General features: G+C 53.7%; 1 protein-coding gene across 3 annotated transcripts; it reads right to left on the bottom strand.

The window, feature by feature from the left end:
- Positions 1-1,064: 1,064 nt before the first annotated feature.
- RAB15 (RAB15, member RAS oncogene family) lies at positions 1,065-25,396 on the bottom strand. Of its 3 annotated transcripts, XM_060095995.1 has the most exons (7): positions 24,982-25,396; positions 7,947-8,007; positions 6,942-7,002; positions 6,369-6,446; positions 5,600-5,689; positions 4,093-4,158; positions 1,065-3,752 (listed from the first exon to the last, which is right to left on the bottom strand). In XM_060095995.1, exons 1-7 carry the CDS (start codon positions 25,103-25,105, stop codon positions 3,594-3,596), a joined length of 639 nt encoding a protein of 212 aa, XP_059951978.1. In that variant the 5' UTR covers positions 25,106-25,396; the 3' UTR covers positions 1,065-3,593. The 3 variants fall into 3 exon arrangements, with proteins under 3 accessions (XP_059951978.1, XP_059951976.1, XP_059951977.1); XM_060095993.1 differs by lacking the exon at positions 6,369-6,446 and having other exon boundaries at positions 24,982-25,175; XM_060095994.1 differs by lacking the exons at positions 1,065-3,752; positions 4,093-4,158; positions 5,600-5,689; ... (1 more) ...; positions 6,942-7,002; positions 7,947-8,007 and adding an exon at positions 19,053-20,073 and having other exon boundaries at positions 24,982-25,175.
- Positions 25,397-27,704: the final 2,308 nt, after the last annotated feature.

The raw sequence follows: 27,704 nt of genomic DNA, 5'->3' as shown, positions 1-27,704 counted from the left end.
CCAGGGGCAACCTAGGACACCTTGACTCACCCAGGTTCTCACCTTTCACGACTGAATACAATTGATGAAGCTCTCCTAAAATACCTCTTTGTTTCCAGCTTTACCTCAAACTGGCCTACTTTCCAGAAGCTTGTAACTGTGGACATGCACTAACATAGCTTTCCACAGGGACAGTAGATGTTCTGGAAACTTCACTGGCTTAGTAGGCAGAAAGCCTAGGTCAATGGTTCTCAATTCTGGCTGCAAATGAGAATTGCATGTAGAGATTTTTCTAAATAGAGATGCCAAGCTTTCCCCTCTGGAGATTTCAATTCCGGTTGTTCCTTTTAAGCCTTGACCCTGCCACTCTTCCTTGGGGCGCTTAGGCACCTGTTTCCTTATCTGTCGAACTTGGATAAAGATAATCACCTTCCTTATCTCACACAGACGTGATTGTCTGATTGTTCCGATAAAGGAGATAAAGCATTACAAGTTCTCTGTAAATTGGAAAATGCAGGTTAAGATCTTAGGCTACCATTGCCCTGCCTTGTTTTACTCCTTCCTTCTTCATTTTATCTTTACCTCCAAACATTCTCTGCCTCTTCCATCAACTCCGGACCCCAGAGTATAGTATTCAACAGTCCCCAGACCCCAAGATTCTAGACTGCCTTGTTCCCTTGGGGTATCCAAGCACAGGGCTAGGATCAACTTCTGAAAGATTACTTAATCCCACCTCACGCCTTCAGGAAGACCTGTTTCTGTTACATTCCAAGCAGATGAGAACCTTCCTGGTTTTAAAGACACCGCCAGACAGATATTCAGCATGTCCCCCTTGAGTCTACTCAATCTTATTTCCGCAATGGGAGCCCACTGCCGAGCAATGGGGGCTTTGCTTGGGGCTCCCCTGCAGGTGGCATTGGGAGAGGAACCAACTGGAAGATGTTTGCTGTTTCCATTGTCATTCTTCTGCTGTTGCTTTAGGATTCTGGAACCTCTTCTACCAGCACTACCTCGCTCCCTCCCCCTGAACTGCCAGGGTCCCAGTGAGATCTACTCCCAGGGATTCACACAGGCAGTCACACCTGTGACTTGAAATATTCTTTATTTTGTAAACATCTGTGTTTAAAATAGATGAACCCTGCTCACAATTCATATCCTGGACCCGAGACGCAGCACACGAAGTTTACCCGTCACAGGGAGATGGTGGGGCTCAGGAGCAGGTGGAGAGCCTGGGGCTGTGCAGAGCCTCAAGACAACAGGTGCAAAGGTGGAGCCAACAGGCAGGCGCACCTGCTCAACAGTCTAAGGCCAGGTCCCAGGCTGCGTCCAGGACTGAAGTTTAGGGGTGAGAGGCTGACTCTGGAACCTCATGAGCATAGCTGCACCCTAAAATCCCAACCCCTCTCCTGCCCCATACATCTCCCCAGCTGTGGCCCTTATGGATGGGGCTTCTCAGGCCATAGAAGCCTAACCCCAAGTTTTCCCTTCCAGAACCCCTAGGGTACAGTAAAAATATAGTCCCTCTTCCCCAAGGGGGCTAGGAGAGAAAGGCAATGGTGCTCGGCCAGATCTTCAGGGAAAGCAGCAACACTGACCACAGGTTGGAGCCAGTGGCCAGTATACTTCCCCTCCCCCGAGCCCCTGGCTGAGGGCACACCACGGCTTGGCACTGCTGACCTCCCCACCCGAGTGATGCTGCATGTTTTAACACCTGAGGAGTTAGTCCTCAAGGAAACATCCTCAGCTGTGGTCATGATTTCGTCCTAAAGAGTCAGCTCTTTACATTTCTCATTAGCTGACGGCTTATAACTATTCCTGCCTTCCTTTTCCTTCCACAACAATAACCCACCCCCCATTCCTTCATCCTGAGCTACCCTCTCCTGCCCTCTCCTGATTTGATAAGTCAGAGGAAAGGTTTGGCGATTTCATCCCCCACCCATTTTTTCAGAGGATTAAGGAAGTGGGGCTCTTAATCCTTCACATGTGTGTGTCCTGGATTTTAGTCCTTAATTAGTGAATGTTCGATGCCCAGTTTTGTTTTCACTCCAGCGCCAGCCATGCAACGCAGCTTAAGACTGATCCTCCTCCCTAGGCTTCTCCCATCTTGGGAAGGTGGGGAGGAACCCTACTAGGGCTGGTAACTGACTTGTTCCCTCCTTAAAGGGCCTCCTGCAAACGACTCTTGGACCATATGGGGTTAAAGAAACTTCTTCCTGAAACAAAGGGCCCTGGAGGAGGGAGTCCACTTCCCTCCACCTGTAGCCACAGTGCCGTTGGCAAACCCTCAGGCCTCTGACTCAGGAGCTGAGGAACAAGATGAGCACTTGGTCTTGAAGGCTGAAGTGAACAGCACCAAGCGTTCCTACCCAGGGCTTGCCTGCTTTCTGCCCATGAGCTCCCTGCCCTTCTCCCACAAACTTTGGGTCTCCGGAAAGCCTTGAGAGCGGAAGGCTGGGCTCAGTGAAAGACCACCAGCGTGGTTCTGTCACCTCTCACCTGCCGGGGTGGTGGGGAAGTGCCCTTCTTACATAAGAAATGGAAGATGGGGCCCAGGAATCCCTGCTGCTGCCAAATTCCCCTCTGGTTTGCAAACTGCTATCCTGGCTCTTAACCTGATACATAGGAGCTGGTCCTTCATTTCCAAACACTCCCCTTCCCGGAGTGTTTGGCCCCAGGGCTCTCCGTGCCCCTGCAGTGCCCTCAGGCCTTGGTCCACATCTTTAAATTCGGGAGCCCGGGGGCAGGGAGAAATAGCGTACACGCTGCAGGGCAGGTAGAGAATGGAGGTTACTTCTTATCCCTGCCACCCCTCATCACTTTTTTTCTTCTCTGAAGCTCAGTTCCCCCAAGAGGCAGGAGGGCAGGCAGCCAAGTGCAGCGGAAGCTGGGGATGGGGGTGGGTGGGTAGGACAGCCCCAGGCGTGGGGACCACCAGTTTGGGCTTTCCTTCCTCTCTTGCCATTCCTCTTTCCCCGGTGGTCACCGGGGAGGCAGGCCCATGGCACATGAAGGGGTGGTGGGGAGGAGAGGATGGGAAGAATTTCCCACAAAGCAGGGTGGAGCTTCTCCCAGAGCAGAGCAGGGAACGTGCCCCTGGGCCTGAGTCCACTCCCTCGGCCCGGCAAAGAGGGAGGAATTGAAAGGTGCTGTACCAGCAGCCACACAGGACACGTAGGGGGCGAGGGCTCTGATAGGAACACAGCTGAGGGGAAGGGACAGAAAGAGAGGTGGGAAGAAGCGAGGAGAAGCAGAGAGGAGACCAGATGCACTGAGAGAAGGAACCTCCAGTGGCCTTGACTCCGGACTGGGCCATCGCCTGGGACCTCGGGGTAGTGAGGCGGTGCTCGTAGCACATCAGGGGCTCGAGGCAGGCCTGTGGCTGGGGAAACAGGCTGGAGGGGGCCGTCCCGGGGGGAGGGCGGGGGGAGGGGGCGAGGCTGCTCGGACAGGACAGAGGAGCTGCTCCCCAGAGCCAGGCAGGGGGAGGAGCAGCGGCCGAGATTCCACAGGGTCACCCGAAGGAGAAGAGAAGCAGGGCAAAGCCCAGGCTCCCTGTGTGCCCGCAGCCCTCCTGCGGGGAGAGGGGACTGTGCGGGGCGCTCCACGCAAGATGCTCAGCACCAGCAGGTTTTCGAAGAGTTCTCCGGGCCCTCGGGTTTGCCCTCATCCTCCTCCAGCTCCGCCAGGGCCAACTCATTGCTGGCGAGTGTCCGCAGACCTTCCAGCTCCTTCCTGTGGGCCTGCAGCACCAGCTCGGTCAGGCGCGTGAAGGACTGGGAGAGCAAGGAGCACAGTAAGTCCAGGTCTCCCCTCTTCCCGGCACCCCTGTGGCCGCCCTGGGTGGGGCTCATCTGCTCTCAGCCGCTGTACTGCCTGTCCTCTCGCCTCCCCACCTCGCTGGACTCAGCTCAAGAGACGGGACTCGGGCTTCCCTGGTGGAGCAGTGGTTGAGAGTCTGCCTGCCGATGCAGGGGACACGGGTTCGTGCCCCGGTCCGGGAAGATCCCACATGCCGCAGAGCGACTGGGCCCGTGAGCCATGGCCGCTGAGCCTGCGCGTCCGGAGCCTGTGCTCCGCAATGGGAGAGAAAAAAAAAAAAGAGACGGGACTCACCTCTTTAATGTTGAGGTTGGTGCAGGCACTTGTTTCATAGAAGTCCATGCCATACTCTTTAGCCAGCTGCAAGAGAAAAACATTCCTGAAAGGGAGTCGCTAAGGGAAGGGAGGTGCCCGCAGCACCTGGTGCATCCTTCCTGCCACTGCACTCAGGGCCCGTGCTGTGTCGCGACAGTTTCTCAGAGTAGATAATTTCTCAGATGAGACTAGGACTTCCTAAGACACAGGTTAGCAGAGAATGGGAGAAGATGCTCCCCAAATGCACCCCACCTACACACAGGCACACATATACACCCAACACACACGCATCACATGTCAGGAGACAGACACCAAATTATTGTGACAAACTAATGAACAACATGGGCTTTGAGGTCAAACAGACCCAGTGCTGTCACTTAAAAGCATATGACCTTAGACAAGTTACCTCTTCCCTCTAAGCCCCAGCTTCGCATTCTGTTCAAAGGGGATGGGAGCGTCTATCAACCAAGGCTGTGGAAGGGTTAAATGGGGTCATGCATCTGTAAGCACTTGCTTAGCACAGGGCCACACATACAGTACTCAACACATACGAATATTCTAGTAGGAGTTGGCCTCTATTTTCAAAATTTTCAATGACCATGTATTATTTTTTATACTAAAAAACAATTTTATTTCAAGTGCTAATGGGATGCTATTGACTGAAGAGGGAGAGAAAAACTCTTCAGGCCCTCAGAGTGAGTGGGTGACTCTGGCCTCCGTGGTACCCATCGTTCTGTCTGTTCTCCGGGAGGATGGTCTCCCTGTGTGCTTGGACATTCCCTCAAACCCATCCTCCTACCCTCACTGCCACCATGGCTTCTCCGAATGTGGGCCCTTCATGCCTTCATTTCCCTTCCTACCTCTTTTCAACTGTAAGGAGGACAGGGAGTGGGTGTGGAGGGGTGGGATGACTGTAGGACAGAAGCTGTGCCTGGATGCTGCTAGAGGAGAAGGGAGCCACTTGAAGTCCCTCCTCCGCACTAACCAGGGTGGGCTCTTAGGCAGAGGTAATCCTGCTTTGGGGGCCTTGGAGTTGGGGGAGGTCTTTGTTTCAGGATGGACCCCAAATCACTGTCCTAAAGGACAGAAAACAAACTCTCAAGGATGGCAGTTCAGCCAGTGCCTTAGGCTACTGTGGCGGTAGGGGGGTGTCTGATGATGGTGATAGAACCCTGGGTCCCAGTTCTCAGGCCTGGCCCAGGAAGCCAGCCAAAAACCCAAGGGATGGGGCTTCCTTGGTGGTGCAGTCGTTGAGAGTCCGCCTGCCGATGCAGGGGACAGGGGTTCGTGCTCCGGTCCGGGAAGATCCCACGTGCCGCGGAGCGGCTGGGCCCGTGAGCCATGGCCGCTGAGCCTGCGCGTCCGGAGCCTGTGCTCCGCAACAGGAGAGGTCACAACAGTGAGAGGCCCGCGTACCACAAAAACAAACAAACAAACAAACAAACAAAACCCAAGGGATGGATTCAGCCAGCTCACTCGCACTTACCTGCTGCCCTTGCTCTCTTCCCACCTGCCGTTTCTGCTCTTCATCAGCCTTATTCCCTATAAGGATCTTCTGGACACCTTCTGGTGCATACTAGGGACAAAGGACAGACAGAACTGCCAGTGAGTGCTGCCTTTCCCCCAATCTCCCCACCCATACAGCCGACACTGGCTTCCACACCAGCAGCAAAGTTAAGAGCCCTGGGGACACAGTGGGCTGACTGGGTGCAGGTGCCAGGCGTCCCCAAGTGCCATGGCTGATCCCAGGGGTCCCAGAGGGATGTCACAGGGACTGTTTAGGGTAGAAGACACTGATGCTTCCTCGAGTTGGACAACTGGAAAGGACACTGGACTTAAGTCCAGCCCCTCATTCTACAGATGAAGAACTGGGGACTCAGAGTTCAAATGGCTTGCCCAGGGCTCCACAACCGTGGTGGCAGAGCCAGGACTGGAAGCCCAGTCTCGCAACCCCACCTGGTCCTGACATTTCAGGAAGGAAGCTGTTCACAGCATAGGCTCTGTCCTAACTCATGTCAGGGGAAGACACAGCCGTGGAGGCCTGGCAGGGTATAGAGCATGGAGGCCATGCTTGGGCTTCTTCCTCATGTCTTACTCACCCAGAGGTCTTGCTCCGGGGCTGCAGAAGGCAAGCGTTCCTGGTAGTGTTTGCTCGCCAACCCTGACAGCTTCAGCCCTTCCCATGTGGCCTGCACTTTGCTTTCCCCTCTGAGGTGCCCTTCCCCACCCCCGAGAGTGAAGGCAGCACATCCTACCTCATCCACATCACTGACCCACTTCATGATGTGCTGGTAAGAGCGCTCGCTGCTAATGTCGTAGACTAAAAATATTCCCTGAGAGAGAGAAGGAGAGAGAGGTGGGGCAGGTACGTGCACAGAGACAGTGCGTAGTCACGGGGTCAGAATCGGGTGTGGTGCCTTAAATGCTGGGTCCCAATCTCCCTTCTCCCTGCTTAGCATAATGAAGATCCCTCAGCACCCAGAAAAGTCTCCTTCTCTCTCAGACCCCCAAAGCCGTTGCTTCCTAGGCTCATCACAGAGCTCTCTGAGGCAGAAAGGCACCAGTACTTTGATGTGGTCTTTGGCCCGGGGAGGAGGGTGGAAGTTGAGGGTGAGGGTGGGGACCCGCCAGTAGTGAGTGCTCAGAGAGCAGCTGATGAATGAATGATCAGTGAACGACTGAAAGACCGCCCTGAGCCCACCCCCCTCACTCCCCAGCAGGCAATCCGAGGGCCCATTTGGGGATCCGTGGCACAGATATCTCAACGCCCAGAGCCAGGAGTGTGGGTGGCAGCACCCCGCCTCTAAACCCTGAAAATAGCGGCTCACCTGGGCCCGTCGATAGTACTGCTTTGTGATGGTCTGATATCGCTCCTGCCCCGCTGTGTCCCTGCAATAGAAAGCCAGCCCTTCAGAAGAGCAGGGACCATGGAAGCAGGTGGGGAGGGGAGGAACGGGACCTGGGAGACGCCGTGCCTTTGCAGGAGAAACTGGAGAGCTGCAGGGTGAAAAATCAGTGGAGCTTTGGTCCCCAAGGGGATCCAAACGTATCTGACGCTGCAGCAGAGAGGGCTGGTCATAGGTGCTGACAGGGCTTGTGGGTCCTTGTCAACTGTATCTGCACTAGGAGCCACAACCATAACTGGGTCTTGGATAACTGTCTCTAGGATTTGGCCATTGTGGCCAGACTGGTGGGACTGCTCCATCTCCAGTCCCTCTGGGACCTCTGGAGGCAATGCCCATACCACTCTGAAATTGGGAGGCCGCTCCAAATGCTGGAAAGGCAAGGCTTCCAGGAGCAACAGGCCAGAGAGCCATAGCGGCCCCCTGTGGCTACTTATGGGAACTGCACTGTGCTGTAGTGGGGAACTCCGACCAGGAACTCCCACCGTAAGGATGGGGCGTAGCCCTCCCTGCTTGGAATCCTACCTCAGTGCTATGCAGGGCAGCACGGCCCAAATAGAAAGCTTTATTCGAAGACAAACCCGCAGTGCTTAGCCTGCCAATTCCTTCTAATTCTTGCTTTTTGGTGACTTGTGGTCAGTCCCATGAGTTTCTTAAGAAAGAGATGAGAGGGAACTCCCTGGTGGTTCAGTGGTTAGGACTCCATGCTTTCACTGCCAAGGGCCTGGATTTAATCTCTGGTCGGGAACTAAGATCTCGGGAGCCGCAGAGATGAGAGATTAAGGCTCATGGGAGCAGGAGATGGGCTTCGAGACTTCTGCTTCTCTCCATCGAAAAGGTGGCCAGTTACTCCAGATGAAGCCTCTGGATTTTACACACGGCAGTGGCAGCTAGGGAGAGCCCCAGGTCCTCTCCTCCTACCCAACTCACCAAATCTGTATCCGTACTTTGATGCCATCTACCTCTATGGTCTTCATCTTAAAGTCAACACCTGGGGAAAGGAAGTGAGCAAGAAAGTTAGGAAGGGGGCTTCCCTGGTGGCACAGTGGTTAAGAATCCGCCTGCCAATGCAGGGGACACAGGTTTGAGCCCTAGTCTGGGAAGATCCCACATGCCGCAGAGCAACTAAGCCCATGCGCCACAACTACTGAGCCTGTGCTCTAGAGCCCGTGAGCCACAACTACCGAGCTCGCATGCCACAACTACTGAAGCCCACGTGCCTAGAGCCTGTGCTCTGCAACAAGAGAAGCCACCGCAATGAGAAGCCCGTGCACCACAACAAAGAGTAGCCCCCACTCGCCACAACTAGAGAAAGCCCGTGCTCAGCAACAAAAAATAAAATTAATTAATTAAAAAAAAAAAAAGTAAGGAAGGATACCCGCTGAGAACTGAAGTATGGCCCAGGGCACTCATACCTGAGGGTCTCCTTTTGGTTTAACTTGGCAGAAAGATGGCACAAGGTAAAGGCCTTCTTGAACCAAAAACTGACCCTCAGGTAGTGTCCAGGGCTTTGAATGGGGCTTCCCTTCCTCCTTGAGCTGCGAGTTGCCAGGAGTAAAGGGCCTGTGGCACACAGGAAGTGAATATGGGGGAATCCACTCTGTTGCTGCCTTACTTAGCCCCAAAACGTGTCTCACTCTACTCCCGTGTAAAGTCTTCCCTATTTATACTTCTGCAGAGAACCACTTGTATTTATCCCTCCTGGAACTCTAATCCCTAGGAATAGCAGTCCACCTCATTTGCCTGGGTTTATTCTCTCTCTGCCTTATTAGCAACCAGGAGGGGTCATGGTGCCATCGTGAATGTGGGGAAGGCACAGAGACCCTGGCAAGAGAGGAGGACTGTTTCAGCCCCACGGTGTGTATAAAGCCCTCGGCACCTAGCAAAGGCCCACCAAGGAGACGGCCTAGTGCATCTGTTGCTGACTAGGCCCTTTTACAGGGGAGGCATTGTTGTTTACTAGAAGGAGCATGGGCTTCAATGTCAGGCCTGTGCTTGAATCCTAACTCTGGCCACTTAACTCATAGCTATGACCTTGGGCACCTTGCTTCTCTGAACTTCCATTTTCTCATCAGTAAAACGGGGACATTAGCAATCATTTCAGAGGGTCACTGAGAAAACCAAATGAGATACAGTGCCTGGCACCTGGTGGACACTGAGTCGGTCACAGCTATCACTATACCAAGTACAGCCCTGGTCTACATGGGTGCTCCTGGGTCACTGCCAGTGACCACATGAAGAGGCAGTGGCACAGCATGTCGTTGGGGGAGGGAGGGTAGACAATCAGGGTTCTCAGGCTCATCTGCCCAGCGGCTTGAGGAGCTAAGCCGCCACAAGACACAGGAAACGTAAGGGATTTGGCAAACCAGTCCAGCGCAGAAACGTATCTGGGGAATTTTGCAGCAGAAGTCAGCACAACCAGCAGCATGCAGGTTTGAATCTGAGTGACAGCAGTGATAAGGCACCTCTCCCCAGCCCTAACTGTGCCGGGCACTGTGCCCAGTGATTCAAGAGCTGTGTCTAGGAAGTTAATTAAGCTGCAGTCCTAGTGCACTCCCTGGAGACAAGTCAGGAATGGGCACCATTAACCAGTGTTCAGGTGAGAAACAGTTCAGTGCTGGCCCGTAGTCCCCAGGCTGCACAGCACAGCCCCAAAGGTGCCAGAATCCCCAACGCCCCTGCCATTCCACCCCAGCATTAGTTCTTTGCCAACAGGAATACTTCCCCCCTTATCCACATTGTCCCCAGCTTTCCACAAACACAGACATTAAATTCAGGCTCTTCCTTCTCACCACTGAGACCAATCATCATTTAATTAAAAGGGAGAAAAAGATTCAGACTGGACAATCTGAACTAAATCAACTTGCTCGGAAGTGAATCATTTTTCACCTGCCCAAGCTGATTCATATCTATTGAGCTGTACTTTTCCAAATGGGTAACGTCTGGCAGCCATTCTACCAAGGGTGCCAAGAAAGTAAAAAAAAGAGGAGGGAGAAAGAAGGAGAGGGGCCCCTGGCCTTGGTGGGGGGCAGTAGCGTGCTCACCCCCTCCCTAGAGAAGCAGTTGTCAAGAACTTGCTTCTCGGGACTTCCCTGGTGGTCCAGTGGGTAAGACTCCACGCTCCCAGTGCGGGGGGCCTGGGTTCAATCCCTGGTTAGGGAACTAGATCCCGCATGCCACAGCTAAGAGTTCGCATGCCACAACTAAAGACCCTGCATGCCACAGCTAAGACCTGGTGCAGCCTAAATAAATAAATAAATATTTTTAAAAAAATTTGCTTCTCCCCAACACCCGGCCTAGAAGGGAATCAAGAAACCTTTGTTCTTTCCTGGTACAGTGCCTTCTTCCCAGGAGAACCAGGGATTCTGTTCATTTCATGATAAAGCCAGCTCATCCTCATACCAGCCCAGCAAGCCCAGTCAAAGGGCAGCACCTTGTGCAAAGTGGTCGCAAGGGTGGGGAGCTGGTGAGAGAGAGGAATCTATATGCTTTATTCCACAAACCTCTATAGGAACTTACTTTGTGCCCTGCACAGTGCTAGATGCAGACAAAGTGGCCAAAAAGACAGATGGTCCTTGCCCCTACAGAGCTTATCAGACAGGAAACAAAGGCCCAGGGAGGTAAGATAACTAGCCCAAGGTTGGCACAGCAAGTAGCAGAGGCCTGTTTGATGGCAGAGCCCTTGCACTGTTTCTTGGGGGAATGAGAGGAGAATAGCGTGTTAACCAGGCAGAGAGGCCTTACCTACGCTTTGCTGTTTCTCTCTGGAGAAGGGCTCAGCTGGGGAAGGAGCCCCCAACACCAGGGAGCTTTCCCTGACAATGAAGGCAGGTCTTAGGAGAGGCAGGGCTGACAAGAAGACAGGGAGCCGCCCTGGGAGTGAGCACTGGGCTTGGATTCCTTCTCCCCTCTTCCCTCGCTTCTTAGCTGTGTGGCCAGGGACCAAAGCTGGGGAATTCTGGGGGCTCATGGCACCCGCCCCCCGCCACAACCACCGTCTTGCAACCTAGACCCTCCTGACCACTGATCAAATTTGTTGTAACATCTCTGAGAAATAAAATGCATCAGTATTGGCTCTTCCCCGGCACTAAGAAACATAGAAAGTCTGTGCCTTCTGAGGGACCTTCCTCTCCCACCCACTCCCCTCCTTTTTAAGTTGAAAGATTAACAGCCCAAAGATCTTCTAGTGGAATCTATTGCTCTACTGTGCTCCCAGACACCCTGCACCTTCCACAGTGTCCATCTACCAGTCAGCCCTGGCCTGCCGTGACCTGTGCCCATCCGTGGCCCCTTCCCTGTCCCTGCGTGGCTGTTGGTTTTTTTCCACTGCTGAGCACTGCAGGGCAAAGTCAAAAGACTGGCCCTGTTTAGTCGCCTAGAGACTCAACGCTTTCTCACCTCTGCTGGCCCTCGCCGCTGCTCAGAAGCTGTTTATTCCAGGTGGTTCACCCACCACATTCCTCACAGCCACTGTGTTCCCTGCTGAAGGGCTCAGTCCCGGTCCACCCTCTCCCTACCACTACCGCTGAAAGCATCCAAGAGAACACCTTGTCCACTGTCTTAAGGGCAAAGTGACAGCTGCCTGATGAAGCCTTGCTGTGAGGCCCACCTCATTTTCTCAGAATGTCCTGTCGTCTCCACCTTCCCTGGGGAAGAGTCCTCTATCCTTTCCAGGTCTCAGCTCTCAGCTGTCATCAGCCCCCTCTAGGTGTACATCCTATCCTAACAGTTTCTCCCCTCTCTGTTGCACCTTCAGACTTTTCAGGGAGAAGAGAGATTCTTCATCTAACTCCACCCCTGCCGTGTTCTCATTCTGGCTCCTCTAAGGCAGCACTTCTCAAACTTTAAAGTGGATGCAAATCATGTGGGGACCATGTTAAAATGCAGATTCTGATTGAGTCGGTGTGAGATGCGGCCTAAGATGCCACACAAGCCTCTGGGTGAGGCTGTTATTACTGGTCCATGGATCACACTTTTGACAGCGGGCTTCTAAGGACAGTGGTTCTCAAAGTGTGGTCCCCAGACCTGCATCATCAGCACCAGCATCAGTCAGGGCTTGTTAGAAATGCCAGTTATTGGGCCTCGCCTCAGATCTACAGAATCCAAAACTCTGGGCAGGGGTAGGGGTGGAGGTGGCTAGGAATCTGTGTTTTAACAAGTTCTCCAGGTGATTCTAGCACATGCTGAAGTTTGGGAGTTCCATCTGGACTGCGACTTTGCATGTGACGTGTCAAGTGAAGCAGCATGGGAGTTCTCTGATTCTCAAGGTGTACTTTGCAGATGCTCAGCTTTAGAATCACCTGGGGTGATTAAAAAAAAAAAAAGATACTACTTTGACTTTCTAGACCTAATGAATCAGAATTTGAGAGTAAAGCCCTGAAACCTGTATTTTTAACAGGACCGTGGGTGATTTTTTTAGATAGAGGAAAGTTTGAGGGTTCTAATTTAGTGGAAGAGCTATCCATTGGCACTGGAGTCAGAAAGACCTGGGTCTGAATCCTGATTCTGGTACTTGCTGTGTGACTTTGGGGAACTCTCAACTTCTCTGAGCCTCAGTTTGCTTGTCCATAGAATGAGAATACTAGTGGCCTCCTAAGGGTTGGTGTGGGATATAAATTAGATAATATATGTGCAGCTCCTCATAGGTAGAAGATAGTTCTCTCACTCCTACCTTCCTTTTGCTAAATAAAGGCTTCCTGGGGAGGAGCCAGGAAAACAAACCCAGAGCACCCTTGATGTGGGAAGGATTGCACAGTCTAGTCCCTTGCTACTCCACTACCCTTGCTCATCCGGAGACCGGCAGCATCCATGTCACCGGGGAGCCTGTTAGAAAATGTAAATGGGCCCACCCAGACCTACTACATCTAAGGCACACTAACATTTGAAAATCACTGTCTAGCCCATCTCTAGGTAGACCACACGCAAGGTTCATGATACTGCTAAGCATTATAGCACACCCCCTGGCTAGGGGATCCAGAGCCCTTGGTTCTCATGCCAGCCCTATGAAGGAGGTAGGGGCAGGGATTATTACCGTGAGGCACAGAGAAGCCAAGTAACTTACTCCCTTCCCACATCCTATGGCTGAGCCAGAACTGCAAACAGGTTTCTCAAAACCTACCCAGGGCACCTCACTTGATCAGTGGCTTCCCAACCCTCCGAGGCTGTGGACTCTTACTGCCTTTTCTGTCTCGCCCCTGCCTTCCCCACCCCTGTTCTGGTATAACAAGGCGTCTAGTAGCGGGTACACATGGAGCAAGCCCACCATAACCTATTATCAGGGAGCCCCTTGCTCCTTGAGAGCTTATGACTTCACTAAACCCAGATGCATCGCCTTGCACAGCACCCCATCAGCATCCCTTCAAGAGGACCGGTTTCCTTTCCCGGGCACAGGGAACACCCAGGTGTGAAGAAACAAGCAGCTACCTCCACACCGCTCCGGTAGAGGTTCCTGGACACCTTAGAGCCCCGGGAACAGAATGTCAAGAAGACGAGGCCCTCTCCCAACCAAGTGCCCAGAGCACGACCAGCAGTTCATCGTTTCTTCCCAGCACCTCAGATACATCAATCGTGGTGTCCGCCACACCCAGTGTCCCTTTTCGGCTGGAAGTGCACAGCCCAAAGCCTCCGCTCAGGGAAGCAGGGCTGGCTGCGGCATGTGCTTTGTGGAGAAGCAGCTCCCGCCTAGACCAGGGTGGATATCTGACCCAAAGGAGGCCCATCAGTGGGCTTGCTGGTGACCCACAGCGCGACCTGGCCAACAGGAGCAGCTGGGGGAGTGCCAGTGCCATCTCTGCCAAAGCGGCTCCTTCCAGGTGGTGCAGAGGGACTGGCCGGTTGGTACCGAGAGGAGCAGGAGGTGGACAGATGTGCAGAGTGGGGGCTGGGGGCGTGGGTCCCAGCACAGCTACCGGTCCACGCCAGACCCCAGGTGTCGGCCCGTGGGCGTCGTCATAGCACAGCCCCTCTTCTTAGCGCGCACCTCAGGATGCCTGAGAATTCTCGGCCTGTACTTGCCTGCTGCTGCCTAGTGGCTCCCCCAGGCTGGTGGCAGGTCGTTTCAGCTACAGGGCTGGGAGGAAGACGATGTGCCCTGCTGCTCGCTACCTCCTACTTTTTGTCTTCTAGATGCAGGGCACCTAAGAGGCAGAGGATAAATTTTGTATTTGACAAAATTTTGTGTTTGTTTTCAAAATCTCCGCCTTGGACTTCCCTGGTGGCGCAGTGGTGAAGAATCCGCCTGCCAACGCAGGGGACACAGGTTCGATCCCTGGACCGGGAAGATCCCACATGCCGCGGAGCAACTAAGCCCGTGGGCCACAACTACTGAGCCTGAGCTCTAGGGCCTGTGAGCCACAACTACCGAGCCCGCGCTACTAAAGCCCGTGCTCCACAACAAGAGAAGCCACCACAGTGAGAAGCCCGCGCGCTGCAACGAAGAGTAGCCCCCGCTCGCTGCAACTAGAGAAAGCCCGCGCACAGCAACGAAGACCCACTGCAGCCATAAATAATACATAAATCAATAATCTCCGCCTCCATACCAGCAGTGCCAGGCGGGCACAAGGAGGAGGGGGTGCCCGTGGCTCAAGAGCAGTGGCACGTGTCCTGCTGCCTGAACACCTCACAGACGATGACAAGAAAACTCAGTTAAGTGACAGTGCCAGGCCCTGACACACCTATGACGGTGCCGCCCTAACTAGACCAGGGGCCTCTGGCTCGTCCTGTGTCCTTGGCTGTGTAGCCTCTGCTCCTTCAGCAGCAACCCCCGTGACTGCCAGGCCACGCCCAGAGTCCTGGAGCACAGTGACAGGGCTGCCGTCAGAGAACTGGAGGACAGGGAGGCCCTGTTTTAGGTACTGGGGCTGGGGACAGAGGGGCAGGGCAGGGGAGACGGCACTGGCACCCCCTCAGCTCCTAAGATACCTCACTGTGGGGACAGTCCACAGTGGAGGGCCTGTGAAGACCGTGGAAAGAAGGGAACAGGGCACATCCAGGGGAACGGCACTCCTTCCCATCACTGTCTGCCTCCAAAGAAAACCCTGGAAAGCATGGAGGGAGTGCAGCTCAAGAAACAGAGTGGCTTGAGGACACAGGCAGGGGGAGGGGGAGGGGGAGGGGTGGGCTGGGACAAGGTGAGAGAGTGGCATGGACATATACACACACTACCAAATGTAGAATGGATGGCTGGCGGGAAGCAGCCGCATAGCACAGGGAGATCAGCTCCGTGCTTTGTGACCACCTAGAGGGGTGGGATAGGGAGGGTGGGAGGGAGACGCAAGAGGGAGGGGATATGGGGATATGTGTATACGTATGGCTGATTCACCTTGTTAGACAGCAGAAGCTAAAGCACCACTGTAGAGCAATTATACTCCAATAAAGATGTTGAAAAAAAAAAAAAGAAGAAACAGAGTGGCGAGGTCATTAAGAACACAATTGTGAGGTCAGAGTTTGGTTCCAATCCTGCCTTTACCACTAATTGCCTGTGTGGTCTTGGGAAAGCTACTTAACTTCTCTTTGCCTTCGTTTCTTCACCTGTAAAATGGGGATGGCAATCCCTGATGTCAGAGAATTTTTGTAAGGATTATGAGATAAGCTATAAAACCCATAACACAGAGCCTGGCACAAAGAGCTTTATGAAATCTTAGCTGAAAAAGCTATCTCCTATGGGGGGGATGAGATTAGGGTCATGGCTTGGGGAATAGAAAAGCTCTAGAAAGTAGGAAGGAGCTCGTGTCAGGAAGAGGAAGCAGAGTGGTGCAGAGAGGGGCGACAGCCACACTAAGCTGGAGTGTTTCAACAAAAAGTGAAAATGCCACCCACCATGGGAGCCACATGGCCCCCAGAGTCTGGCTACAACCTAAATTCTGGCAAAGCGAGGTGTGCCTGTTGGTGAGCCAGCACCTCATGGGTTAACGTCAGGTGCCAGCTTGCCTGCCCGCCCAGTGCCACATGCTTCAAGTGGAAACGGGACTCTTGTGGGTGCCAATGTTATCACCGTGATCAACCGCAGCCCAGAGGCCCGGCAGCCAGCGTGACCTGAGCCTTTTCATCAGCAATGAGACGCCACCACAGGAACAACCTAATACATCTGAAACCCAAGGCAGATACCCAATCCCTGGAGCCATGTTGGCTCCGGTTACCAAGCTCAAGTCCCAGGAAGGACCCCAGCCCCTCCCCCTGCAGGAAACCAGCATGTACGGGACAGGACGCGTGGAGCTCACGTGGGATGTGGCAGGAGGTCACCCCGAGCAACCCCAAAACAAACTGTCGACCCTGCAGAGAGGTGGCTGCCTGACTTTGCCACCCCAAACGAGGCACCAGCGTAATCCCTTGCCCTCAGCAAGAGAGGAAACCATTTCCCCGCCAGCTGAGGGACAAGGGAGGGCAAGAACAGGGAGAGGAAGAAGACGGGAGAGCTAAGAGACAAAGCTCAGGAGAAGATTCCAGGCACAGATGTGCCTCACACCAGTCAGGTGAGGGGCGGGGGAGAGGGTCTTTGCCCCAAGCCTGCCACTTACTGCATCACCCTTCCTCCCTTCTGTCTGGGAACTCTTAGCCTCATTGTCTGTGGGGCTGCATGCCACTGACTTCCTCTTACCCAGCTCCGGAATGACTGTCCCTCATGCTGGCCTCCATCAGGGGAAAAGGTGCCCCCAGGCTCTCTGAGCAAATGCATTAGGCAGCATTCGCGCCATCTTGCTCCGATGGGAAGCAGGGCCTTTGGCAGACAGAATCCTGATCCTCTAACTCCAAGGCCATGATTTAACCTGAGGTCAAAGGCCCTGATTCAGATGTCCACCCACAAGAAAGACTGGCAATCTTAGAATGATATTCTCTCTCTCCTTTCTTTTTTAAGACACAAACAGATGCAGTGCACGTAGTGATACGGGGAACAACTCTCTAGGCTACTACGTTCGCATCAAATCTTGAAGGGAGAGTCTTTGGAGACCCCGGACCCAGGAACCCAAGGGTTTCCCAGTCAAACATGGACTCCCATGATGCTGAGAGGACTGCATGCCCCAGGGCCTGAGACCTAGGATCTCCTACTCCAGAGTCCTGGAGGGTCACTTCAGCAGCCTGGCTGAGCTGATGGGCATCATCTGACACCAGCAGTGACCCTGAACAACAGGCAATATTGACCTTAGTGTAAGACACTGACCTGTCACCTCTGCATTCACCAAAGAGGACCCCACTCGCACAGGGATCACGGGAGCCACTTTCTTGCTCCCTGCTATGTCTGAGCTTCTCCTATAGCATGTATCTGAGCAGAAAAGCTAAAAGCTACAGGAAACTGTTCACCCCTTACAAAATGCTCCCCTTCTTCTACCCTCTTCTCACAGTTCCAAACTGTACACGAGTACACAGTGAGTTTCTCATTGTCTGTGAGTCCCAAGAAACCAATACTACTTGCAACTTCCCTCAGGGAAGAGCAAAAGTTCCCTAGGAAATGTACTCATGCATTCATCCATTCATTCATAACAAACTATTATCGAATGCCTACCATGTGCCAAGAACTAAGCTAGGTACTTGAAGACACAGCTGCAAATAATACAGAAAGATCCTTGTCTTCAGAGAGCTTCTATTCTAGTGCGGAAGACAGATAATAAATAAGTAAACTAGTAATTTCAGAGAGTGATAAGCGTTGAGGCAAAAGCAGAATAATGGAGTAGAGGGTGAGGACACCCGGGCCCAAGCTGCTTTAGAATGGCTGGTCGGAGAAGATCTTTTAGAGGAGGTGACATCTGAGCTGAGGACTAAATGACAAGAAGGTACCGGCAGGGGGAAGATCTGAAGGATCAGGGCCCCAGGCAGGAACACATTTCAGTCAAACTTGCAGTTCCTCAGAAGAGAAAAAAACCAGGGGCCACATCATTCTTTCCTCTGTGATAAAAGAGGGAAAGCTCAGCAAGGCCCTGCCCTTCTCTGGGCTCTCCTGGGGACCCAGCGTCATCACGCACGTGTGCGTACACATTCATGGACATAGAAACACACATTCGTGGACATAGAAACTTGTCTGGAGGCTCTAACTGAAGAATGTACCAAGAAACTTCTCAAACACTTGCAAGGCCAACTTGGAGACTCCTCTCCCCCCACTTTATGATGAGATCTCTACACACACTGGCTCACGTATGTAAAGCACACCATCCCTGTGCAGAGCAGGTGTTCAGGAAACATCGGTCCCCTCGCCCTCCCCACGGCTGCATGCACAGACCTCCACAGGGCCTCCGGGCTGTGTGCCACGTGCTCCAGCTAACCCCGTCCTGCTCCCCTCCAGCAGACCCTTGACCTGGGCCTTGCTCCCTCAGCCGGCTGCTGAGTGGTCCGTGGGTACCGCTGAGGCAGCCAAGACCCACCAGGCTTCTGACCACTCACTCCTCTGCCCTCCACAGAGCCTCTTCAGGGCTGGGCAGTGTTGACAGGCAGCAGCAGGTTCCAGGAGGAAGAGACTGGAGCCTGGAGCCTCAGGAGCAAACATCTTGGAGGGAACAGGCCCTCTGGATGCGTCTGCCCTCACACGGAGCCCACAGAGCAAACTCCCAGCAAGGCTCTAACTGAACTTAAGCTGGTGCGACCACGGCCAGGCAGAAGAGTAGCAGCCGCGAGTCCTGAGGCATTTTCCACACACCCCGCCCCCAGCCCCGTCCCCTGGGGCACCCTGCTTACTCTTCAAGCCTCACTCAAATGTCACTTCCTCCGTGAAGCCCTCACCAACCGATGCAGGAGGAATTTATCACTCCTGTGTGATTCCAAAGCATTCTGACGTGGTTTCTGCATAAATTCTGCTTGTCTGTTTGGATGCCTGACTCCTCAACAGCTCTGTGAGCTCCCAGAGGGCACAACAGCATCTCGCTCATTTTGTAGTCTCATTGCCTGGCAGAAGGCAGATACTCAGTGTATATTATTCAACAAAACTGAATCAATGAAAGAAAAAAAAATGAATGAGTAGGTGTGTGAGGGAATAAATGAGTGAATGAATGAAGTCAGCACATTCCAGTAGAAAAGATCAGTGGGGAGAAAATTTTAATCAGAGAAGAGGGATCAGAGAATGACCCGTGTTTTGAAGCCAACTGTCGGCTCTCTCTTTGGATCATGGGGCCCCAGTCACAGAGTTCCCCGTAAATATGTTATCAGAATAGTAACATGAAGGCAACACTCAGATCTCATCCTCCAAGGTGCCCCAGCCACACTCCTCAATCACGGCCCCGGACTGTCCCCCAGAGGGTCGTGTCAAGGAAGCAGACTCAGCCAACAGCAGTGGTACAACTGTCCCTCCAGCCCAGAGCCCTCAGATGGGGTGAGGGAGGCACACGTCCTCTCCCCTCTGGCTCCCAGGAGAGAGGTTCTGCTTGGCAGCCAGGGATGGGCCTTCCGGGGTGAGCAAGGGCATGCCCAGTGCAGTTTGGGGAAAGTGGAGGAGAGGAGATGGTTCAAGTTGGGGTCACCTGCGTGCAAGACGTGGGCATCACTTCCCTCGGGCCTCGGTTTTCCTAGTTATAAAATAGGGCCAATGATTAGTTCTTTCCTCCTCAGTGGGAGGGATTAAATGTCCAGGAAACTCTGTGGTCCCCTTGACAAAGCACATTGCCCAGGGCAGAACAGCCAAGGAGAGGTCAGAGGCCTGTGCAGAAAATTGGCACTTTTACAGGGAAACAGGCGCAAATATTAGATTACAGAAAAAGGCACTGTGAGAAGAGGTGGTAATCAGGGTAGAAGAGTAATGGCCAAATATCGACTTTCATGTCATAGAAACAAGCTGTCTGGGAAGCAGGGAGGAGGAGAGGAGGAGGAGGAAGCAGGGACCAGGGCGCTCGAAGCTGTGGGTGAATCTGCAGAGTTGTGCAGGTGGCACAGGTGCACAGAGCAGCTGAAATGAGGGCTTCTGAGCCATCCTCAGGGATCACGTCCTTGGCGCGGGGGTGTGCGCAGCAGGGCCGGAGGCAGAGTGACACCTGGCTGAGGTCGGAGCCTTCAGGCAGAGCCGTCCTCTCGGTCCCGTCTCTCCCCACTCCTCCGCCTCTGCACATCCTCGCCAACTCACTCTTCCTTCTCAGCCCCGGCACTGTCAGGGCAAGGGGGGAAATAGCACGGAAGCGGAAATGAACCCCAGAGTCTACTCATGTGCTCCCCAGGAAGGGCAGCTGGCACCCCGGTTCCCACGTTGTTCACGGCTGTCCCCCCCGGCTCCTTGCCCAGCTCAGAGCGGCGGGTGCTCTGCAGAGGGTGCCCGAATGACCAAACGCACGACTGTCGGACAGGATGACCTCAGAGCACGTATCGACGGTTTGTTCATCTCCAACTTTCTTATGAGCTGGGGATAATCAAAATACAATGAGAGCAGCTGCCTTTTCTTTTTTTTTTTTTTTTTGAGAGCTCTGCCAAGTGCTTTGTATCTATTAGCCTCTGTAATCTTCACAAAGACCATTAAGGAAGATTCTGTTACTATCTTCCATTTACAGATGTGGAAATTAAGGGCAGAGACGTTAAGTGTCTGTAAGGCCACGGCAAATCTTAGGCGTGTGGTCTGCGCTCCTTCTAGTCTACTCAGCTTCTCACCTCCCCTTCCTTTCTGCAGGCCTCCCAACACGATGGGGAACACAGACCCACCTGACCCTCCCGCGGTGTACACAGCATGTACACACAGTGCCTTACGGTCTGGGGGCCCGCAGACCTCAGGACCACGGTGCCCAAGCATTGGCCCCCATGTTTGTTAGGCCACTTGATTGCAGTCTATTGATCTCTCCCCCCTGGTCTTTCCCCAGCCCACTCCCCAATCTTCAGTTACTCACAAGCCCTTTCCCCAGGCAAGGAGAGCCAGTTCAAAGAGAACTTCCTGAGAAAGATGCTACTGCAGCAGCAAACCCAGCCTGAGGAACCAAGCCTGAAGCCACAGCCGTTCAACCAGTCAAGCCAGAAAATTATAGGCCAAAGCCTCCCAGAAGCCCAGAAGGTGGCCTTTAAGACAAAAAGTTCCCCAGAACAGGGACACAGATGACAGGGTCTCAGGGAAGACCAAGGATTGGGGGGGAGAAAACCAACTCACGGGCAGTCCCTACAGCTTGCATGAGTGGCTGACACGTGGCCGCCACACAGAAAGGAAATCAAAGGTCCCCTGCATGTCGATGTCCACTAGGATGGGACATCATCTCCCCGATGGGCAGGCAGCGCCAGCCACACGAGGCCCTCTCAGGTTTGAACTACTCGCTGCTTCCGGAGGGAAACAAGAACAGGGGATTGCGTGGAGTTTGGTGTTGGTGCCACAGGAGGGGGAGGGGTGGAAGAGAGAGAAGGGACGAGCCGAGCTGACAGGGTCCTACGTGCCCACATACTACCACTGGTCTCCCCTGACTGGTCTCCCTGCCCCAAGGCCTAAGCCCCTCTCCCAGCCGACATCCTAAGTGCCATCTTCATCCTGTCATCCCCCCGCTCAAGAAACCCTTGACGCCACTGTGAAGGCTGGCGTTCCAGCTCCTCAGCCAGGCCCTCAATGCCCTCTGCCCTCGTTTGTTCATTAGTTTAACATTTATGGAGAGCGTGCCTGGCCCTGTTCTAGGACTATGAAAACAAAGAGGAATGAGGTTTGGTCTGACCCTCAAGGCACGTGAAGTATAGTTTGGGAGACAGAGAGATAAACAGAGGAATGTTCTCCTCCCCTAAAAACTCCCTTCTGTTCCAGCCAGACTGCCCAGAGTTCCACGAACACCCACTGAATTCCCACCTCTGTCGTCTCTGCTCCCGTCACTCCATCTGCTCCTTCCCCTACAGGAACTGAGATGCGGCCCACACTGCAAGCCCTCTCTCCAGCCTTCCCTCCTCCCCGAGCCTCCCTGCCGCTTCGGGCCACACGGCCCCTCTCCTTCCGCGACCTCCTCCATCTAGTGCTTTGTGTAGCATTAGCACTCGTGCACGGGCCCCTCACCATTCACGGGCTGCCTCAGACAAGTCTTGCGTGGTTATTTAGCTGCTGATACCGAATGCAATACCTTCCTTGCTAGGAACAATGAGGATCATCATCATCCATCCCCTACGTTTGAAGAGTGCTTCACAAAGCACTCACAAAGAGATTCTCTAATTGTGGCCAAGGCTCTTTTTCGCCTGTGTTGCTTCCCCAACTAGATCACAGGCTTCTGTGGGCAGGAAAAGGTGGACTGCAATCTATCTCTAACATGCCTGGCACGGTACTTTGTAGTGAATGCTTAATTAATTGGCTTAACAGGTGAAGAAACAGCAGAAAACATCACAGTGCTGACTGCCCGCCTCTGCATGGGCCCCTTCAGGGTCAGCACAGCTGCATGGGAAATAAATGCCAGTGGCACGGACCCAGCTCAGGGCCACCTGCCCACCTGCTGACCAGAAAGAAGAGGGGCGGTCAGTGCCTCCACCTACCTGGGCGGTCTTCTCACTGCCCCCTGCAGGCCTATTTCTGGAATGTCACATGCTCTTACAGTAAGCGGCCTAAACAGTGAATCACAAATTGACATGATCCAAGAATCTGAACTCTGTCTTGGTAGTCATTGGTGAATTGCCCCGTTTTCCCTATTCCACAGAAGCAGCTCTGGGAAAGGTGCAGAGATCAATGTCCATGATGGTAAAAGAATGTGTCTCAGACAAGGAGCAGCTTGGGAGAGGAGACCCTGGGTTTTATTCTCCTGGGAATCTTCAGGTCGCAGCGCCAAGCCCAGATACAGGACACCCTTTTTTTTTGGAATGGATAAATTAATGAATAGGACTTGGTAGTACCCATTTTCTTGGCTCCTTGATTTGTCTCCTGGCTGCCCCTTCCATCTCCCTGGGGAACTTTTTGTATCCCAGAAGGGAAAGCTTTTCTTGACCATCCAACTCTTCTCCTAAGTCTTAGTTGCAGCCAAAAAATACGCCTAAGGCAAGGCAGAGTCACAAGTGCTGTGGAAAGCTTTAAACCGGAAAGCATTTAAGAAACCCAGTGGGAGACCTACTAGAGAATGGACTTGAGGATATGGGGAGGGGGAAGGGTAAGCTGTGACAAAGTGAAAGAGCGGCATGGACATATATACACTACCAAACGTAAGGCAGATAGCTAGTGGGAAGCAGCGGCATAGCACAGGGAGATCAGCTCGGTGCTTTGTGACCGCCTGGAGGGGTGGGATAGGGAGGGTGGAAGGGAGACGCAAAAGGGAGGGGATATGGAAACATATGTATATGTGTAACTGATTAAATTTGTTATAAAGCAAACAAAATAAAAATAAAAAAAGAAACCCAGTGGGGCAGATTTTAAAAGGCTGTTGCGAAGAAAGGCAGGTTTCTTTCTCTTCCATGGAATCTAAACTCCTAAAAAGTCCTCTCTATCCTGGGGAAAGGTGGACCCAGCCATCGGTGCAGAGAAAGTGCTAACCTGCTGCCCTTTGTCCTCAAGCCTGCAACCTGTCCTCATATCCCATCTGGTTCCTCAGCCATTCCCAGGCGCTCCCCCAACATCTCCTCTTCCCTGAGCCTTCCCCAGAGGCCCGCAGCCCTCCCTTGGTCTCCAGACCTGTCCCATCCCTGAGATGTGTCTCATTCAAACAGCGGCCCAGTCCAAGCTCCAGGGTCTCCTAGGAGCTAGCTTTACAGCTCCCCTGAGGAAGATGAATGCATCTATCTGTCCTCTGACCCTGAGCCCCTTGAAGAGAGTGAAGCAAAGAGAGAATGAGACCCAAGGAGTTCAGTGATGATGACAACGGTAATAGCAGCAGTCTTTTACAAACATTATCTCATTTAATCCTTACAACAGCTGGGCAGGTAGGAACTGTTATCATTCCCATTCTACGGATGAGAAACTAAAGCTCAGAAGCTTAAGTGATATTCAAGGTCACGCTGCCCCAAAGTGAGGTTTCCAGGTCTGTCTGACAACAAAGCCTGCCTCTGACCCATGAGGATCTCGTCCTCCTGGCTCTACCTGCTCCCTCTTTTCTCTTGGCGAGGAGTCTGTGTGGGGAGGGAGGGCGGAAGTCTCAAGTGGAAGCCTAGTCTGGGGCCCTTCCTGACAGGAGAGGGGACCTGGGCAGTGCTGAAGCCACTCCAGGGCATCACTCAGGGAACCCGTTAGATGTGAGTGGAATGCCCTCCACTCAGACCTCTCAGAGGAGGAGGCCACTCAGGGTCCAAGAGGGGACTCTCAGAGGGGAGGCCACCCACTCCTATGGACCAGTGAGCCCATAACAGTCCTGTCCGGGATGCCACAAGGCCTCATCCCTCTAAGCACAGGCTCCAGCATTGCCAGAGCAAAGAGATCTATTCTAAGGTGAGTCCTGCCTGCCTTCTGACCCCCTTGCCTGGCAAGTAATCCTCCTGGTCCTCATCCGCCTTCAAAACAAATGCTTCAGCTGGCTGCTTTTCGGAAGCTGGCTAGCAAATGCTCCCTTCACCGGCACATGGGCTCTCACCTTGTCCATGCCCTCCTCGCAGGTGTCCCACCTTGTGGCTTCCCTCCACACCTGTGCCCTGTCAAGTCAATCCCTTCCTCCTCTCTTTCCCCTCCTGGCTTCACACTGGGTCGCCCCTGGACTGAGGGTACCCAGTGACTCAGAACTCGGCTCCCCCCACAGTGAACCCCTGTCCCCGAGCACAAGCTTTTTTTCCCCCTCCCCCTCTGCACCTGAGGGTGGGGGGATGTCATATCGGTGGCTTTGATTCTCACTGCCCCAGCTTGGGGTACCCAGGCCTACGCCACCCTGTTATCTCGGCTTCTACACGGAGGCTCCCCAGCGTGAGGCCCGAGCGCCTTCCATAGTCACGGACAGCAGCAGGGAGCCTGTCACCTCCAGGAACCCAGGCTCAAATCCCCAGCCGGTGGCCCCTCACCCCGGGACTCATCCCCTCGTTCTCGCCTCCCACGACACCGCCTCTAGCCGGAGGGGCGGACCCTTGTTCCCGGGCTGGGGAAGGGGCAGGGGCCGCCCCGACAAGGGGCGGCGGCGGGGAGGGTGGGGCGCCCCCGGCCACCGCCCCTTACCGATGGTGGAGATGTGCGAGGAGTGGAACTCGTTGTCGGTGAAGCGACACAGCAGGCAGGTCTTGCCTACCCCGGAGTCCCCGATCAGCAGCAACCGGAACAGCACATCGTACTGCTTCGCCATGGCTGGGCCGGCGGGCCGGCGCGCGGGCGGGCGGGCAGCGGGCTCAGCCCCGCTCGGCCCGGGCCATCGCGGCGCGCGCCCGCCCGAGAACTGCGCCGGCGGCGAGAAGGAAGCGGGGCCGGCCCGCGCCGCCTCGCCGCCGTTCGCTCGCTCGGTGCCAGGAAGCGTGTGCGGCGGGAGCGCGGTGGGAGGAGAGAGCCGGCCCCCGCCCGCCCCTTCCCCTGCGCCGCCGCCGCCGCCGCCGCCACCCGGAGAGGGGCGGGGAGCGCGCGCTGGGGAGGAGACCCCTGGGCGGCGGGGGTGGCGAGGGCGGTGCGCGCTCCCCGCCCCCAGGGCGCGCAGCCCGGGGAGGGACCCGCCCCGGGACCCGCCCCCCTCCCGCCCTCTTTACGCCGGGACCCGGGACAGAGCGGTGGCGGGGTGGGGAACGTTTTTGTTTACCTGCAGACCTTCTGAATGGGGGAGTTGGAATGAGCTCCTACCCAGCTCACCTCTACCAAACTCGGCTTTCGGGTCTCGTCCCTTCTCTCCAAATCGCATGCCGAACCTGGCCCTGCTAGCTCCAACCCAGCGGAACGCCCCGCCCCTGCGGAAGCCTACTGGGCGGGGGGAGGAGGCAGTGGTTGGTCCTCACCTAGGCTCACCCCTGGGTCGGAAGGCCTTGATCTGGATCGCGATTCAAGCACCGGTCTACTCTGGAAGTCGCAGTCTCCAGGAACCCTGGGGAGTTATTGCTAGAATCCTCCCTGTCTGCCATCTGGCTTCTCCATAACCTTGTGTGACTGTGACCTCCCTCCAGCCGCGCTCCCCCCCCCATCCCATTTAAACAGGGAAAATGTCTGCTGACCTTCGCCAGGCTAAAGATAGCTGATCATAAAAACATTTCCAGATGCACAATCCTTTGGAAGTGTTGTGCAAGCAAGTCTCTGTTTTGGATCTAAGCTGCTTAGGGTCGGCGCTCAGGATGCCAATACATTATTTCAGCCCACTGAGAATTTCTGCTGGTGCACACCAATGGCACCAAACAATGAATGGGCCTCTTTCAAGACCTAATTTACTATCACTGAATGTGTTAGCACAAGAGAGAGGCAAATAAATGCTCTCTGGAGTCTAGAAAATTGCCTATTCCTGAGAATAAGTTTTAAAGGAGAACAAGTCTAGCCCATTAAACCTTTAAAAAGTGATGAAAAAGCGTGTGTGTTTGTTTTCAGGCTGAGTATTGGATGGAGAATGTATTTTTCAGTAGTAGGTCAAGGAAAGCAATAAGTCCATTTACTTTGCTTGAAGGGCTATATTTCAGGCAAAATGTATAAATTTATAATAAAGAGGGGGAAATCTTGAACCTGATAGTTACTTTGATGGCATTAAAAGCCAAGGAAACCAATCCTGTGGATTCCACTAAGATTTCCAGGCGTGTTTCTCTTCACGGCTTTATACTGGGTTTCAGGTGCATGCCGCAGGCTCTGGAGTCGGGCCCACTTGGGTTCCAGTCCCAGCTCCTCCACTCACCAGCTGTGCAGTCCTGAACATGTTACTGAACCCCAGTACTCATTAAGTGCTGAGGGACGGAAATCACCCCGCAGTGATTTCCCTATGCATATGTGGGTGGTAAGTATTTCCCACAGATGGTCAGGGGTGTTTTCAAGGGACTCCCGCCATTCTGCTGTGATTTTCATCCGCAGCACCATACACGGCTGGCCAGGGTGCAGGTTCAGCTCAGCCTGCCCCCCTTTGGGCACTGCAGCTGCTTTACCATCAATCAGCACTGTAACGGTCAATACTCTCCACAGGCCTCCTTACTGGGACCATTAGTGGCTCTCTGCTTGCTTCTGTCAGGGGAGCAGGAAAGAAGATGCAACCTGAGGTAAGTTCCTATTCCAAGAAGGAACTTCGCTTTAAAGGAAATGGCTTTCCCTAGGTAAGACAGGAAAGGGAGTGAGGTTTCCTGAACAAATCCAGGGAAATGAGTGCTCAGACTTATAAAAAATGGAAGAGATTTCATCATACTAGACTTCAAATTCAGTAGGTTACATTGCTTAAAAAACCAAAACAAAAGCAAAAATGGAATAGTCTAGAAGCCCAAGCTTCTAGTTTTTTCATCCTGGCTTGGCTACTTTCAAAGCCATCATAGAGAGATATTCTCTCTTTCCTTTTTCTGTGTGTGTGTGTATGTGGGTGTGCGCGCATGCGTGCCCCTGCAGAAGCTGAGATTTGGGGACAATGTTAGCAAAAGAACTACATAAACTAGTGGAGACAACAAAGTTTGCTTTAACCAGCGTCTTTGTAAAGGAAATACTTAATTTCGTTCCCTTACCTTACTCACTCAGTGGGACCTTTTGGCATCCTCCCCAGTGGAGGTCAGCTTGGACTGGGGCAGTCTTTAGTAGAGCTGGGAGCCATCCGGGGAATGGTTGCTGGATGTCTCTCCCACAAGAAGGCTCCAAGAATCAGTCCCTCAAGTATGTTATACTGATTCTTTTACCAGGGAGACAAGTGCCTGTCCTGCTCCCTGCCACCCACAGCCTAGCCACACTGAGCATGCTCCCTGTTTAAACAGCCAGCAAGGGCACCACCGTGGGATCTGCTGTAACAACAGCTA

Source organism: Mesoplodon densirostris, chromosome 4, assembly GCF_025265405.1.
Source record: "Mesoplodon densirostris isolate mMesDen1 chromosome 4, mMesDen1 primary haplotype, whole genome shotgun sequence".
Lineage (NCBI taxonomy): Eukaryota > Metazoa > Chordata > Mammalia > Artiodactyla > Ziphiidae > Mesoplodon > Mesoplodon densirostris.
This window is presented reverse-complemented; position numbering and strand designations above follow the sequence as displayed.

Coding starts and splice junctions, on each gene's coding strand:
- RAB15 (XM_060095995.1), bottom strand. CDS start 25,105: ATGGCGAAGCAGTACGATGTGCTGTTCCGGTTGCTGCTGATCGGGGAC. Junction 7,003..7,946: donor AAAGTACGGATACAGATTTG/GTGAGTTGGGTA, acceptor TTTCTATTGCAG/GGACACAGCGGGGCAGGAGC. Junction 3,753..4,092: donor CCAACCTCAACATTAAAGAG/GTGAGTCCCGTC, acceptor TTGCTCTCCCAG/TCCTTCACGCGCCTGACCGA.